Source organism: Pogonomyrmex barbatus, unplaced genomic scaffold, assembly GCF_055798465.1.
Source record: "Pogonomyrmex barbatus isolate J1 unplaced genomic scaffold, ASM5579846v1 scaffold3, whole genome shotgun sequence".
Taxonomy (NCBI): Eukaryota; Metazoa; Arthropoda; class Insecta; order Hymenoptera; family Formicidae; genus Pogonomyrmex; species Pogonomyrmex barbatus.
This window is the reverse complement of record NW_028297127.1, coordinates 17,218,420-17,234,823: the sequence shown is the minus strand read 5'-3', so window position 1 is coordinate 17,234,823 and position 16,404 is coordinate 17,218,420. Positions and strand designations below refer to the sequence as shown.

Genomic DNA, 16,404 nt, shown 5'->3' with positions numbered 1-16,404 from the left:
AAAAACAACATTCGTATTTATTGCTGTTTAAAAGAGTAAAATTATATATATTATTTTTTCATGCAAATGTTTTTTTAAACATATGATATAAAATGTCCGTATTAATAAAGTATTATTCTCTTTCAATTTAATTTGTATAATTGAAATATTATTATCTTTATTAAACTTGTTGTAATTGCAATAAAAATTATAAAGTGCTTGTAAAACGATATTGAAATTGTACAAATTAGATAAGTTAACAAATTTTCGGACACATTTGACATCTTTATCACGGGGAACATGGCAATTACTATAACCATTTAATGATTGGTAAGTATTACATCTTATTTTGTAATTAATAATACATATCCAATGTAATTGAAAAAAATACCAGAATTTATTAATAATGTAATTTTTGTATCGAAATGTTCTTGTCAAAAATTAAAATAAACTATCATAGCAAAATCGTTATGGCGTCAAATATATTTTATCCTACAAAATAAATTTATCTTTGTTTCTACAGAGAGACTATAAAATATCAATATAGTAAATAAATAAAATAATGAACAAAATAATAAGACTCAATTTCAAATATTATTATGAACAATATATCATCTTTCTTTCTATATTAATAGAATTAATAATAAATTTTTCTTGGAAAGAATTTTATGTTGATTGATTATTTATAGAACATAGTAATATATTTGACAACTTCATTTCAATTTCGTTCATAATAATTTGAAGCTAATAAAAGTAAAACATTCAAAACCTGAACTATTTTAGAAGCATTATATATTATCAAGAAGGTCTGATGCAAATGTTTGATTTGCAATATACATATAGAGCTTGTACATTAAGTAGATGTGATAAAACAGATAATCCACTAGTATATAATCTGAACTCGAGTGTATTTTGCTTTAACATATAATTTGATGAATAGTTTTGATAAATGATTCGGATAGATAGCTGTAAGATATTTTAGAATTAGGGTATAAATATCTAAAAAATATTTCTTTATAACTTATGAATTTGTATAAATAGAAAAAGTATAATAGAGAAAAAATTTAAGTTTAAAATCGAATTAATAATTATTGCAAGTATGTTCAGTCTAATTGAGAATTTGACATTTTGAGATTTTTACAAATGTCCATCAAATTTCCAATTTTTTTGAAGACCTATATAGATTAACAATGTACATGATATAAGGAAGACTTTTATGATGTTTGTACAGATATGACTTTAGATGGATAATTCACGAGATAAGGTAAAATTCTTTTTGACAGTAGAAGAAATATCTTCTGTAGCAACAAGAGATATTTCTAAAATAAAAATGCATAAAAATATATTTTTATTTTTTTTAATGGGATATTACTAAGAAAGAAGAATTTATATTTATATTTAATGTATTCTAAAAAATATTTTATTTTTATTTTAGAATTTAAAAAATTATAAAAAGACATCGATATAATATTATCATATAGTGCAATAATAAGGAACTGTCTTTTCAAGTCGTGATCATTAATTAGTGTGATAATCTAACATTACAATTGGAGAAAATGGAGAGTGTATTCCGTATTATCGTGCCAGTATATCATGTCATATATATATATATAGGTAATAAATATTCCAGTGGATGTCACTAAGTGCGTAACACAACGTACCAGTAATCGGTTATTTTCATCACGGGATCGGTGTCGACTGATATAGAGCTGAAATATCGACTTTATGTTCTTTATCATCACGTTTAATGACTTTCACAAATTTAATATTTAATAATGTTTTGCATACGTGACGCTTACGAGGAAGACATTAGCGGAAGCGTCATCGTTTTCCGTATGCTCAGTGCACCTTTGTAAGAATGAAGAATAAAGTAGACTCGAGTGCACGTGGATTTACCAGATTGATCGTATATGACATTCAAAGAATCGCGATTAATTTGGATTCAGAGCAATTGGAAAGATAAATATCGATAAGACGACACGGACATCTCTTGAAATATCTATGAATGATAGACGCGTAAAACATTTTGACAAATATATTTTTTCAAATGTGCAAATTAAATCTTCACGCGGATATCTCATAAAGGCACACATTATATTAAAAAGAAGATCGAATTAAAATATAATAAAATATATTTTTAAAAAATTCTACAAAATACATAAAATGAAAGATGTAAATATAATAAGTTGCTTTGCTCATAATGGAGAAGAGAAGCAGATATCAACTTTAGACTAGAATATGGAAGAAAATAGTCATTGCAAAAATGTCGCCGGTTCGATTGAAAATTTAGTCTTCATGGATGTCAATAAAATTTCCAATTTCTTTAAAAAACCGAATAAAGAGAATATTGTCACGGAGAAAATTAATAAGCAGAAAGTGAACAAGATAACATCAGAGCCACGTAAAAATTCATTTTGGTTGCTTAGGATAGCAATAATATTTTTCAAGCTCCTCGGTCTCGCCACATTCGCTCACCGTGTCGTCACGCAGAAAAACAAGATATCGTGCATATTTCAATATTCCGAATTCGGGATCGTCTACAATGTCGTAATCGGTAGCTTGATGATCGCCTCGAATTATGTGTCGATACCGTTCAGAGTCAATATGCAATACGAGAACAAGACAAACTTGACCGTAGGCATAGAGATTCTGCAAACTGTACTTGGCACCTTGGTGATCTGCGCGATTTTGCTCAGCTACTGCATCGATCAGAGATCCTTGGTGAGAATCGCCAATCGATTGATGAATGTCGAGCACGAGATGGATCGTTTGTACCGTTTGTATTCGCCGCTGCGGCGACAACGTGTCCTCGGTACTCAGATCATCGCCTGCGTCTTGAAGATCTGCCTGCTGATCTTCCTCTTGACCACCGAGATCATGGCTTTCCACGCGAGCCCAGTCTCTTGGTTAACGGATATCGTGCCGACATTTCACGTGGGCTGGCTGTTGATACAATACTTCTTGTTGGTTACAGTCATCCAGGCGGACTTCGACGACGTGAATCGAGCGATACAGAGTCTGTCCAGGATCAACACGCCTGACATTCGGCCGCAGTCTCTCTATCAAACGCGTCGCATCGTAGTCAGCAATTCCACGGTTCATCAACTGCTGCAGCTGCGGGATATGCACTCTCACCTCTGTGAGATCTCCGAGAACGTGTCAGACTTTTATTCACTGCCAGTGCTGTGCGCCATCACTTTTCTCTTCCTGACGCTCATATATAACGGCTACTATCTTATCTCACCTCTGTTGATGGCCGACGAGATTTTAAAGTACGAGGTTCTCAGTAATACCATCTTCTGGTTAATATTTCTTATTTATCCTATTTCTCTCCTCGCCAACCGAATTACCAAGATTTTGAACGAGGTAGGATAATCGACGTAACAACAAATTTCTCATCGAATTGTTATAATCAATTTATTAAGAAAAAAACAGAATATTTTTGTCGACAAATAAAATCGAAAATTTTATGGAAATTGCACGGCATTGTTCTAATTATAAACTCATTGTAGATAAGAAAAACGGGCAACGTGGTGCACAGTCTTTTAAGCTGCGCGATCGGCAAAGAGACAAAATCAGAGGTAACCAAAATTTGCTCAAAAAACGATTTCAAAAAATATTTGTCGTAACAACATTTATCATAGATTTGTTACAGCTTAAGCAATTCTCTCTTCAATTGTTACATCGCAAGATACAATTCACAGCTAACGGATACTTCGTGCTTGATAATATTTTCCTTCATTCGGTGAGAATATTTAGAATTCCATACGAATAATCATAACATAAATTAAATTACTTTATTAATTAATAATTAATAATTTTAATTAATAATTTTAATAATTTTGATTAATTTTTATCAGTTAATCGGCACAGTGGTAACGTATTTAGTGATACTCGTGCAATTTCAAATGGGAAGTTCATGTTCATCAAGATCACATTGTAACTGTACACGAGAATAAGATTTATTAAAAGCAAAATAATAAATAGAAAATAAGAAAGCAGACATAATGGTGTATCGTGAAGTTCCTTGAGTTGAAATGTCAAACCCAATTAATTGATGATAAGCACAGTTCTGTAACTTTGCTTCTCGTCTGTAATATTTAGATTTAACGACGTATTTCGTAATGGAAAACGGTAGTAATCATTTTTCATCTTTAATTGCACATTATTTATTTAAAGTAACACAGCATGATTAAAGATATAATGACAGGCATCAGCTACTTTCCTCGTCAACTCGGAGGCTAATTTCCGAGATTCGGTCTCCCCTAATCACAACCAATTAATACTACGTCGGCGATTATAGCCCATCCGCCATCGTGAATTCGCTGCGATACGCGTTCGAAATCGTCAATCTTCAAACGAGAGTACGTTTCTCCTAATTATCGCGCTGAAGTTCACCGTTGGAACGCACTAACACACATATCGTACACTTTTTTTTTATTAAGTTATTCTCATACTATACATCATATTCATAAATTCTAATATTCGCATGTTTATTTTCGCACCTAAGATCGCGACACTCCCTCGTATTCTCTCACTACGATGACACGATACGCTGAGCATCACATATTACGTCATATCGCGTTGATGTTACAATTTCCACTTTGACAAATGGATTTTGCGCATGATTTAAATGGCCCGTATACGCGGGGGCACGCTTTCTTTACGTAAAAATATACTTAAAAGTACACACGGCTATACTTTCCAGCATGATATAAATGTTTCATATTGTTTTAATTGTAGGTCTTCCCTTTTGAGCCTTTCTATGAATTAAACATACAAGAGATTGCAAGATGCAATCTCTTTGCGTTTTTTTTTTTTGCCCTATTGAAACACGTTTTCTCAAACTACCTGTTAGCAAAATGACCGTATAAAAAAATATGTCATAATTGTTTTAGCTAATTATTCAATTTTCTAAAAATTCCATATCAATATTTATGCCGTAATAATCGTATTTTCTTAATTAGCCAAATTGAGGAATTTTTATGAATGAAATTTTTTGTTCTCGCGAATCGTAAATCTATCGCAAATTGTTTCAGAAAAATTTGCGCATTTTCTTGTTTCATAAATTTTGGATTGACATGTACAAGTTATATATACATGTTAAGTCGTTTGTTAATGTAAATATTCACATATTAGAAATTTTTAAAATTAATTATTTCTGCTATACACAAATTCAATATGAAAATGGATCATAATTTAATAAAATAACATTTTTTTTTATAAAATATTTTTGCTTGAAATTGGAAAATTCCTTTGAAAAATAGCATATATTAAGAATTGTCTTAACTTAGTTAATTCAAATAATTTTATTTAACAAACAGCTATCTATATTAACCAACAGAATATTTTCGTTTCTATTTATTCATTATTTATTAAATATCGCAGATATATGTATAATAATGATATATGAATTAACGAGTATATCCCTTTTTTTGAATTATGAAATTGGATATCCTTCAAGGGATTGTTTATTACTGCGTTATTCTATAGAAAACACAGTACATTTTTATCGATACATAAAATTTTTGGTAAAAATCTTGCGGTAAAGAAATTAACTTTATTATAATTAGAATATATCATATTGTCGCAATTGGGCATGCCCAGATGTTAAAAAGTTATGAAAATAGAGTTTGAAAATTCAGCGCGCAAGATTTTTTGGCTAGTTTGGAATTTTAAGAAGTAACAGAAATATGCTATAAGTTTCTTAAATATTTTTGAGATTTGATTTTTAGTATTAGTGATAAAGTATTAGTGATAAAAATAAACTATTAATAAGAAAAGAAACTTTTTTTGAGACGATTTTGTGAATACTTTGGAGAGGAGTGTTTCACAGTTATTAAAAAGTTGCTTTCGTAAAAGTTGCAAGATATTAGTATTTTTCGAAATCAGAAAAGAGAAAGTTAATATCATTCAATGGTTCGGAGACAAAGAAATTCTGTTCATATATATAATAGTGTATTGCATTTCCTTTCTTCCTACTTTTTCAAGCTTATAAAATTCAAGCTTTCATAGTTGTTGTCTCCTAAAATATCATATTAATATTACAGAGAATAAATAAAAAATATTCAAGCGCAGATTGCTTAGTTAAGCGATATTAGTCTTTCTCTTCAATATGCACCGCATTTAACAACACTTGCTAACGATAAGAGTAAGAGATATCCCTCGAAGGAAGTATCAATATACATACTACATAATTGTGGGGTTTCTTTGGCAGATATATAGTATGATTATAAAGTTACTTGAACTACTTAATAGCTACGTACAGTGTCATATATTATTATATGATGATAACACAATATGCTTTTTAATTAAAATTTAATATATGCGATAAACTTAAAATTACAGCTGTCAATATTTAAATATTCGAATAATTGTAACTGCACACATATCTGGATATTTGAATCGTGATATTTGTATGAAATTTGCGGAGTTGCTGTTTAATATTATTACTATTTGTTTCATACATATCTATAAGAATAAAAATTATAGTGATATATATTAATTATTTGAATATTTAAATATGTGAAGTAATACGCCAGAGTAATTCTCCGTGAAAAGTCGAATTTTACTTTTCATTTCGTATTTTATAAATGCCACATATTTTTAATTTATATTTGTTCAATCGTATTCGCTGAATATCATATCACGATTTGAAAGTGTGCGTTTTTCATAAATTTCTAATATAAATACATTTTTGTAAATCGATAAATCTTGTCAAGCTTGATCATGTTTTTAAATTTTATTATATTTTATTTACCGTCATTATTCACATTAAAACATAAAAACATACGTTTATACACGTATTATACACCTTTATTACTTCGAATTATTATTTTTTTTAATTATTTGGAACATCTTCTTCTTCATTGCAATTAAATGTCATGTTTTTGCAATTTACATGGAATACAGTAGAATTGATCGAGGCATGAATAATAATTAAAATACATACTGCTCCTCATGTTTCCACATATTTTTAAAATTGTATTTACATAACTCTATCGCAGTTCAAGACATCACAAAACTACTCTATCGGGATGAAAGTAGAGATTTCATAAAATCACAATTGGATACTATTGGCAAATTTGTTGGAAATTTGTTGTTTCTATGTACAAACACAGAGATTATGCACTGAAGGATTTCATTTACAGTTCAGTATAAATTGCAAAGTACTTGCGAAGAGCAATGAGCATTGTTCGCTGAATATAGTACAAATATAATACAATTAAAGATGATAGATAAATGATAGAATTAGAAATTACTTCGAAGAAGAATACAAATTTCTGGAGAGTGTATGATTTATGACTTTTATATCGGTTAAATCGAAATTCATAAAATAAAAATAGAGATTGTAGAATAGAAACGCTAGATGAAATGATTTATTAAAGAAACTACTGCTATGTATTGAAATATTTATTTCTGCTATCTTCTTGTTAAACAGAAGTTTCGGCTGAGGTAGTACCATTTGCTTTTAAAGGACTGATGCTTTCCTTGGATCGTATTAAATCTACCTGAAATATCGAATTAAAATATTTATTAATTTTGTTTAATTAGTCCTTAAAACTTGCTTTAATAAATGCTTTTCCTAAAAAAGTTTTAAACAAGATAAATAATAGTAAACTGCATTTTATCACTGATTATTATCTTGAAAATTTTTTTAAAAAAGGATTTTAACTTTCTTAGAAAATTTAAATGATTAAATGATTATAAATAATATATAAATGAAGAAATTCTGAATTATACTTGATGAGATAGTGTAGATATTTTATACAATATAATGTACTACATCTTTTTACATATGATACCTTTTAATTAGCAGGATATTCCAGAATTGATTAACCTTAATAAAAACTTTTTTAAATAAATCTAAAACAATAAAATTTTGGTTTATGCATCTTATCGATTATAACTAAGTACAAATTCTAATGCTCATGCGACGATAAAATTCATTTATACTACGCAAATAATGACAGAAAGGAAACGTGCGATTAGATGTTTCTATCTCATTTCACAAAACTCATATGAGAGAAAACGTTATGTCAGTCTGTTTTTTAAATACTTGAATTTAAATTTTTTTTCGAATATCTAAAATGCACAGTTATCACCTTTATATGCAAAATTGCGTATAATATATTTTTTGGAGAATTAATTACTTTACAAAAATTAAGTAATTCAAAAATAAATTGCAAGAAGAAAATGAAATAAATCAGACTCGTGTAACATTTTCTCGATTCATCTTTAATTACTTCAGTGTTTGCATCAATAAAAAACTACTTGTTCGTAAGAGCAGAGAGAGAGAGAGAGAGAGAGAGAGAGAGAGAGAGAGAGAGAGAGAGAGAGCAAGTGTTGCAAAGTTGAATCTCATAGACTCATATTATATTGTTACGAAGAGAACTAAATGTGATTAGTCATAACAGACAGAAATTCTTATAATAATAAAAGATAAAAAAAATATTTCTCTTTTTATATCTTCTCAAATTTGCATAATTACAAGATATTTATGTAAACTTGATAAAATAAAAACTCTGAATAAAAATTACCACAAAATTTTACATAATCGTATAATATTTTACATATTTAAATGCATTGTTATCGTCGTTCTTATAAATATAAATATTTATATTCTTATAATAAAAATTTAATTCTCGTCGTCTATGAAAATTTTCTATAGTGAGTCGGCCACGTCAGAATTTGCTTTTTATGTCGACTCGACTCGACGAGGATCGTCATGCCATCCTCGTTTGTAAGTTTACTCACAGCAGCAGTGCATGGGATATGTTGCATGCCGGTGTATTGGTGCTCTTGCTGTGTGTCTTGCCATATGAATTTTCGGATTTTGGTGATGGTGATGGTAGTTAGAATTTAAAGTCATTTACATTTGTCACCTTGATCGAGATCCCACTGTCATCCTCGTCCTCTTCGGTCATTGTCGTCAGCCTCGTTGTCTCGTCAGCCAGCAACGAGTTGTCTTTTTTCGGATGCTTCTTTTGCTTTCCCACGCTGATTCAGGCAATTATGAACTTAATTAGTTTTAACAATTAAAAGTTAATTTACATTAATTTCTATCCTTTTTATTCTATCGAAATTAGTCGTTGTCAAGAAAATGTTAACATTAAGTTAACAAACCTTTTACATTTCTAATATCTTTTATATTTTATGGAAAGTTTATAATATTTATTTATAATATTTATTAAGAAAATAATATTAAATTTTATGTTGGAACAAAGCTAAATTCTATGAATGTTTAATTACATTTCAATTGCGACTAATCGTGTTGCCCCTTAATTATCAATCAGTATTTTATTATCTTCATCAGATTGATTGAGGATATTTTCGTTTGATTGACAGTTTAATAATTATTATTTTCCAGTTGCTATAATGTGTTGATTCTATATAATCACAGTGCCTTACATGAATGGAATTTGCGATTTAAGCTTCCATGAATATCTAACCAAAGTTGATCCATCATTGATGGATCGTCAATCTTGAAGAAACGCAAAAAAAATCCTTTGTGTATTTAGAAAAGAGGAAGAATAAAATATATAAATATATAATAAATTGCAAAAATATATAAAATATATAAAAAAATACAATAAAATATAAAGAGAGAAAACACAATAATCCTTCATATTAATAATCATATAAAATTAAAATAAGTGTTATCTTAATTTTATTAATAAAAGTTATTAAAAATTTGTAATATTTAATTAACAATTTTGATTATTCCATTTGTACGGTTGATTGTTATATAGTCTGCAAAATAAAATTAAATGAAATTCGACTACTTACTTGATCAATGATTTTGACTGCTTCGATTTTTCGTTGCCTTCGTTGACTTGTTGCCAGATACCAGTTTTGTTCACCTCCTCGCTGATGTTGATACTCGCCAGAGGAATTTTCATGATGTTCCCATTCGCCAGAGAGATCTGAATGTTTCCCGGGGGTCCATATCCCATTGTTTCGTTCTGATCCTGCAGGGCGAATGAAACAATAGTTTGAATCTCATTCTCTCTCTCTCTCTCTCTCTCTCTCTCTCTCTCTCTCTCTCTTTCTCTTGCTCTCTCTTTAATGCGCGATGGATTTCTATCAGGCCATGCATAAATTCAAGCGAACTTTGCGTTGCCTTCAAATTGTCGGGAAGCAGGCGTGATACGTTACTTGCCAGCATGTATTTCACGAACCAGTCAATTATACGCGGCAATAAATTATAAATGTATATGAGGAAGTAATAACGCTCGGTCAGGGACGTCACGTAACGCTATAAATAAATTTACAAGGGTGTAACTTGATGTGTAGATAAATCTAAGAAAAGAATGCATAATAGAAAAATCAGTACGACGAGCCTATGACGACTGTAGAATTATGTTAACAGTTTTCAGTTAGTTTTCTCTCGGGAACGGGAAGTAATGTTAAAATAACGATTCTTTTCACCTTGAGAATTACGATGAATATTATCATTCTATTCACGCGTAATGACCGATATGTCAAATGATAATAATCGACATTGATACTTAGACCCTGCGAGACGGTATTAGCATTTATAGATGATATCAAAATATTTAAAAAGAATATAAATATTAACAGGTACATTTTTATTAATTTCATATCTGTTATTATTCTTTTTAATAATTTAGCAAATAAAAGTGTCGTGCAGTTGTACCGATATAGGTAACCCTCGATTAGCATTAGATGCAACATGTTCTTGTTATCATCACGTAATTTGCAGAAAGCAGCATTCATAACATGCTATTATTCAATTTAGCGATTAGTAGCGTACGATTATTGAGACGCATCTATCGCAATGTGCATCGTCGCGTCCGTTCTCCAAAAAGTCTCTCCGATTATAAATGGGCGTAGAGTGTTTGTTGTTCGCTGAATCGTTCGTTTGCAGAAAGAATATTGAAAGAATGATTGTCGGCTATATGCGGCGAAACTATATGTGACGTGCACTTATGGTGACGTACCGATGACAGGCGGAGGATTCGACGACTGGCATTTTTTTCATTTGCAATTTCCATATTGTCGTTCGATATCCGTGATTGTCCGGCTCGTCTGATTTCTTTCAGTTGCTCTTTCTCGCTCTCTCATTTTCTATCGCTGAATCGTCACTCTCCTCCGTGAGTCATGGTGTGCTTCTGCTCAGTTATTCTGTCTTTAATTGCATTGTTAACAACGAACGCACGCTGTCAGCTGTTATACAGTGCGACGTCTCATTTAATTGCCTTGCTCGCGTTAAAATGATTAGAAGAGTATTATATTATTTTTTTTTTACTGATATTATTTTATCGGATGATATGAGAAATTATACATAAAAATAATTACACCGTTTTAGACATGTTAAATTTCTACTTATTTTGCTAAAATTATATAATGAAAATTTTTCTTATTTCTTCGTTGTCATTTGATTTATAATAAAAAATGAAGATAACAAAAACTTGAAGACATTCAAAATAATTGAAACAGAATCTCCCGATAATAAATTTTAACCTAACATATAATAAATATGTAATTTTATTTTTGCTTATTAAAGTAGTTTAGCTATTAAAAATTTTTTATTTTTATATAAATTAAATTTAATTCGTATTTAAATTATAAAAATAAAACTCAAATAAAAATGATGGAACCAAAAAGATAGTGAGATTCATTTTACAATATAAATATGTAAACTAAACACTAGTTATTACAAAACATTGAGCTACTGTTATTTACTGTATTAGTACTGTATTAGTGTATTTTGCATTTATTTTTCATTTTTGTATGTTACTGTTGTTTCTCAATTAATAATAATTTTTTAATAATCAGAGCAACTGATATTTAATTATTATGAAAGATAAGTACAAGAGCTCTCAGGCAGGTGAATGTATTGTTAAATTACGTGAGCCGTTAATTGTGTTAGGAATTGTTGGAATTATATAAAAAGGTTTCGTGTGTTTCGAAACAGTAATGTATTTTTACATGATAAGATAAGTGAATTGTGTGTACGACGGCGCATTAAATCAGTACAAGAATCCCGAATGGTCCACAGAGAGGGATATCGGCGACACGGTGATATATTAAATGCAATGAATACTTTGTTTTTCGCCAAGTCGCAAATATCGATCGCGGTGCGTCAATCGTTATTCGATGAATATCTTCGTTGATACCATTTATGTAGGTAGGCAATCTGCTTCCCTTTCAGTAATCAATTAATTATAAATATATTAAAAAATTCGCAATGCAGCGAGCGTGTACTCTCCCATGGTGAACTGATCATAATTTTATTTTAAACAGCCCTTTCTGTAAATTGGAATGTATAAATTACGTAGAAGAGAAACGCTACACTCTAATTTACCCGAACATACAGATCAAATACAATATTGCTTGCAACAATAATTTCCCTTAATAACCGTTAATAATTTATCATGTCGTGGTTGATACACACGACTATATTTGTCACGATTATTATACTCGTGCATGACAGTATTATTCAATTTTAATTATTTTACATGATAATGAAATAGGAGACTCCATTTTCTTATACCTATCTTAAATTCGCCTATATCGTCAACATATAAAAACAAAAATAATTATATAATTCCATCAAAGACGTCACATATCAATCATCGATATCGATGAAAATTCATGGCACGCGGTTCACCATTGAAGAATAACCAATAATCTCGAGTGAGGTGTTGCACAAAATAAAATTTCGGGTAGCCGTCGATTATGTCGACGTGTTTGAAGCGCTCGCAAAAAACGATCAACATTCAACACATTAATCTCTAATCTCGCTACAACAACGATACTATCGATACAAATGCTTAAGATTGCGGTATCCAAAAGTCTACCGTATTCAAAAATTCAACAACGATTATCATTATATTTATTTTAATTATTTTAATACTGGTCGGCTGGTACACCACCTGGATTTAAGGATAAGATTGTTTGGCACATGTTCCGAGGGAAGACGAGAGGATGGCTTTCGAGGCCGAGTTTTTGGAGTTCGTTAAAAAAAAAGTATAAAAATTTGCCGCAGTAAATGCTCGAAACAACAAATATCATGTATTTCCATAAAATTGCAGATTTTAATTCGCAAAAATTTCAAAAAAATTCTTTTATTCCGAAGACATAGTTCATATATGTATTTTCGATGTTTTTTTTTTTTTGTGTAATACCGTTTTCATCAACCTAGTTCTCATCACTCTATTCAGACGGTAAAATGTCTTTTGCGAAAATAAAAAAAATTCTTGATCATAAAAAGGAGCAAAGTGTTGTTTCGACGTAACAGTAACCGTAGGAAGTGTGCGTTTTGCATAAAAATTATTGGTCCGTTTGTTTCCTTTTTTTTTAATTATTAAAGGCCGAAAGTTGACACTTTTTAAATTAAATTGTATTCTAGCCTCATATTCGAAGATCCTATCTCTTTACTCGAATCTGTTCCTCGCGGCGACGAAAAAACTAATTTGCTTTAGGTGTCATTTGTCCGCTTATTCGTCGTAATATACATCGTTTCTTCTGCAAAGGGCAGATTCTCCGAAATCGGAGAGAGTTATGGTGACCACGGGGCGAGCGTTCGCCACGCGATCACCGTCTGTATGCTATTTGCGACAGGTGATGGCGTTTAATATTCGTGTCGCGGTGCTAACCTCGCCGTTCTCCAACTTGCGAAGATCGTCGGCATGTTTCTTGCTTGGTTCCGGCATTATGTCATCGAGGATTTTCAACTCGCGTTGCGTAAACACCAGATCCAGGGCTTTACGTATGCCGATCATTACCACAAGCTGCAAAATTTCATACACGATTATATCACTAATAAAAATATATTATATTATTTTTTCTTCTTAAAATATTAACTTAAAAATTAATGCTACCATGAGAATATAATATTATTAGCTGTAATGAGATAATTTTATTGAAACTAACTTTTTCTTAGAATTATGATCCTAAAAAGTTAGTAATTTAATTTTATTTGTAAAATAATTTATTTTTAAATAAAATAGTTAAATAATTAATTTCTTATAAAATTCCTTTTGCAGGTATTCGAAAAGAATAATAGTATATTTCTATTTGAATGTAAATAACTTCTAATTTATTAAAAATTATCAAAATTAAATTAATAGTTCGAAAGATCTTTAGATTAATTACTTACCATTAAAGGAAACAAAATAGAAGTATGGCTAAAGGATTTTATGAGCCATAGACAGGCAAGGCAAGCAAGCTGAATCACAGTAAACATATGTACGCGTTTCAATGGCACCTAAAAATATGTATTTACTTTAAATATGAAAAATATAATAATTTTATATGCAATAATTTAATATAATAATGGGAAATTTAAAAAAATGTGAAATTTTTACATAAAAATTTTCATGTTTAAAGAAAATATTATATAAAATTAAAAAAATGTTTTAAATAAGTTTTGATAAAAATAATATATTCCAAACATATGAAAAAAGGCAAATAAATTAAAAAAAAATGTGTTTCGATCTTTGAAGATATCGAAATATTGAAATCATTCGTTTACCTGGCGAAGGAACATGTAGTCCGGCTGATACTTAACGGGCATCAGCATGATCAGAATCCTGTCGAAGAACTGAAGACCTTTCAGTGACGCGACGCCCATGTACAGGAAGACACCGAACAGCACCGGCATCGGTATATTTCTCAGCATTGGTGTTAGAAGCACCGAGCATCCGATCATCAGGAAAATCAGTATGTGAGTAACTCTCTGCTCGCGGACACCTAAAAACTGCGGCTTCTCGCCCGGCGCGGCACACTCGGATTCCAATTTCAACGAATTCACGTGGTTTATAGAGAGGACTGTCGCTGCGACGAACCATGGAAGGCCCATTACCGAGCATATTTCGATTAGGATCGCCAGAACGAAGAGATCTAGATGGTACCCGCATCCCTTCTACAAAAGCATTGATAAAATTACTAATATCGTTTATCTATCATTGCTGCATTCTTGTGAGTTATTAATCATCGCAATGTGCCCTTTTTTATATTTATTTCACGTCGTGGACGAGAATAGACAGAGGCGTTTCGATGAAGTAACCGCTCACCTTTAACTTGTTCTCTTTTCTATTAACAATAACGGCCGTGATTTGCTGATCCATGAAGATCAATATAGTGCCCAATAAAGCGGGGAGGAATGCACCAACAGCACTCCACCACGGATTCTTCTGAAAAGGCCAAATTATCCATCCTCGTCCCTCTAACGTTGGCTTGAACTCTGCCGGTACCTCCAATTTTGGCGTTGGAATGCCCACAAAATGATCTAATGTGCTCATAGAGAATATCGCGATTATTACTGCAAAATCGCTCACCACTTGTCTCACCTGAAATAACACAGGAATGTAAAAAAAAAGTTACATTGTAAAAAAATTTCATAAATTATTAAATTCTCATAAAAACAAAAAAAATGTGTATTATCTTGAGACATTAACGTTGGAACAAAGAACATTTTTAAAATTAACGCGAAAAGATATGTTCCACAAATTTATCCTTCTCTTGAATCTCTATCTTCAAGGGAAATAAAATTGGTCTTACATTTTCTTCTTTAATTAAAACGTATATTTTTACCTTTGAGGGAAAGAATAAAGCGTTCTTGAAATCTTTGAGCTCTACTGACAGCAAGAACGTGCCCATGAATAGGATAATTGACATAAGGAACACGTCGGGTACGTAATGCGGTGTGTCGCAGCCATTGCCTACCATAGTGCCATTGTAATTCTGAAAGAAGCAATAACGAACACAATATCAAAGAGCAGGCGAATTGGATTGCCTTACAGATCATATATTCTTGCGGATTTAGAAATGCCTAGTAATCTAGCTGCTTGCAGAAACTTGTAATTTCTCAAGAAGATAAGAACGAATGAAAAGCATACGCATTTGATTGTTGCAATTGATCGTAACGACTCGATTTGTGTGCTCGATGTTTCTTATCACTTATGATTATACAAGGCGAGTTGAAATTCAAAGTCTGCAATTTTTGTAATGACACGAGATTACACGGATAGCTGAAATATAACTTGATTTAATAGAAATATTGACGCATTTCAACGAAATCCAAATTTCGAGATGCAACGAAGTTATTATGTTTGGTTAACAGCATGTTTGATAAGCAGATTATCGTACAATTGATCGTATATTACATTTCCGATATTATTACCTCGCAAGCTGTCTTATCCAATGTCGTCCAGTTCATGTGGTCATAACTGGATGGTAAACTAATATTCGGTGGTTTGCACCAGCAATCGTAATCCAATGTTTCATCGGAATAGGTATTTAAGGGAAATTTCTTACCGATTGACAGCACATTTTCAATTGCCTAAAATATATGATATAATTTATAATATTACATAATATTTAAAATATATTTGAAACATATTGTATGCGCAATTTATATATTTTTGCTTAGATAACTGCACATGTAACACACAA

The 16,404-nt window shown here is 30.8% G+C and overlaps 2 protein-coding genes across 18 annotated transcripts in view; one reads left to right on the top strand and one right to left on the bottom strand.

Moving 5' to 3' along the window:
• The first annotated feature begins 1,288 nt into the window (after positions 1–1,288).
• LOC105429518 (uncharacterized) lies at positions 1,289–16,301 on the top strand. 4 transcript variants are annotated; one of them, XM_011642549.2, is made up of 4 exons: positions 1,289–3,345; positions 3,492–3,560; positions 3,624–3,724; positions 3,840–3,982. In XM_011642549.2, the coding sequence occupies exons 1-4, from the start codon at positions 2,218–2,220 to the stop codon at positions 3,841–3,843; spliced, it is 1,302 nt and encodes a 433-aa protein (XP_011640851.2). In that variant the 5' UTR covers positions 1,289–2,217; the 3' UTR covers positions 3,844–3,982. The 4 variants fall into 4 exon arrangements, with proteins under 4 accessions (XP_011640851.2, XP_011640850.2, XP_011640848.2 ...); XM_011642548.2 differs by lacking the exon at positions 3,840–3,982 and adding an exon at positions 14,454–16,301 and having other exon boundaries at positions 1,290–3,345; positions 3,635–3,724; XM_011642546.3 differs by having other exon boundaries at positions 1,290–3,345; positions 3,635–3,724.
• The window catches only part of Ndae1 (Na[+]-driven anion exchanger 1), a 51,513-nt gene continuing 40,835 nt past the window's right edge, over positions 5,727–16,404 (bottom strand). For 10 of the 14 annotated variants that reach the window (XM_011642531.3, XM_011642529.3, XM_011642533.3 and 7 more), the window contains 9 exons: positions 16,133–16,291; positions 15,544–15,693; positions 15,024–15,299; positions 14,483–14,872; positions 14,108–14,215; positions 13,605–13,739; positions 9,769–9,950; positions 8,856–8,979; positions 5,727–7,490 (listed from right to left, as the gene is read on the bottom strand). In XM_011642531.3, coding sequence (XP_011640833.2) covers positions 7,413–7,490; positions 8,856–8,979; positions 9,769–9,950; positions 13,605–13,739; positions 14,108–14,215; positions 14,483–14,872; positions 15,024–15,299; positions 15,544–15,693; positions 16,133–16,291 — 1,602 coding nt within the window. In that variant the 3' untranslated portion in view covers positions 5,727–7,412. Of the gene's footprint in view, positions 7,491–8,736; positions 9,000–9,768; positions 9,951–13,604; positions 13,740–14,107; positions 14,216–14,482; positions 14,873–15,023; positions 15,300–15,543; positions 15,694–16,132; positions 16,292–16,404 lie in introns of those variants that run through there. The other 4 variants (XM_011642530.3, XM_089080293.1, XR_016139976.1 and 1 more) reach the window with 3 other exon arrangements.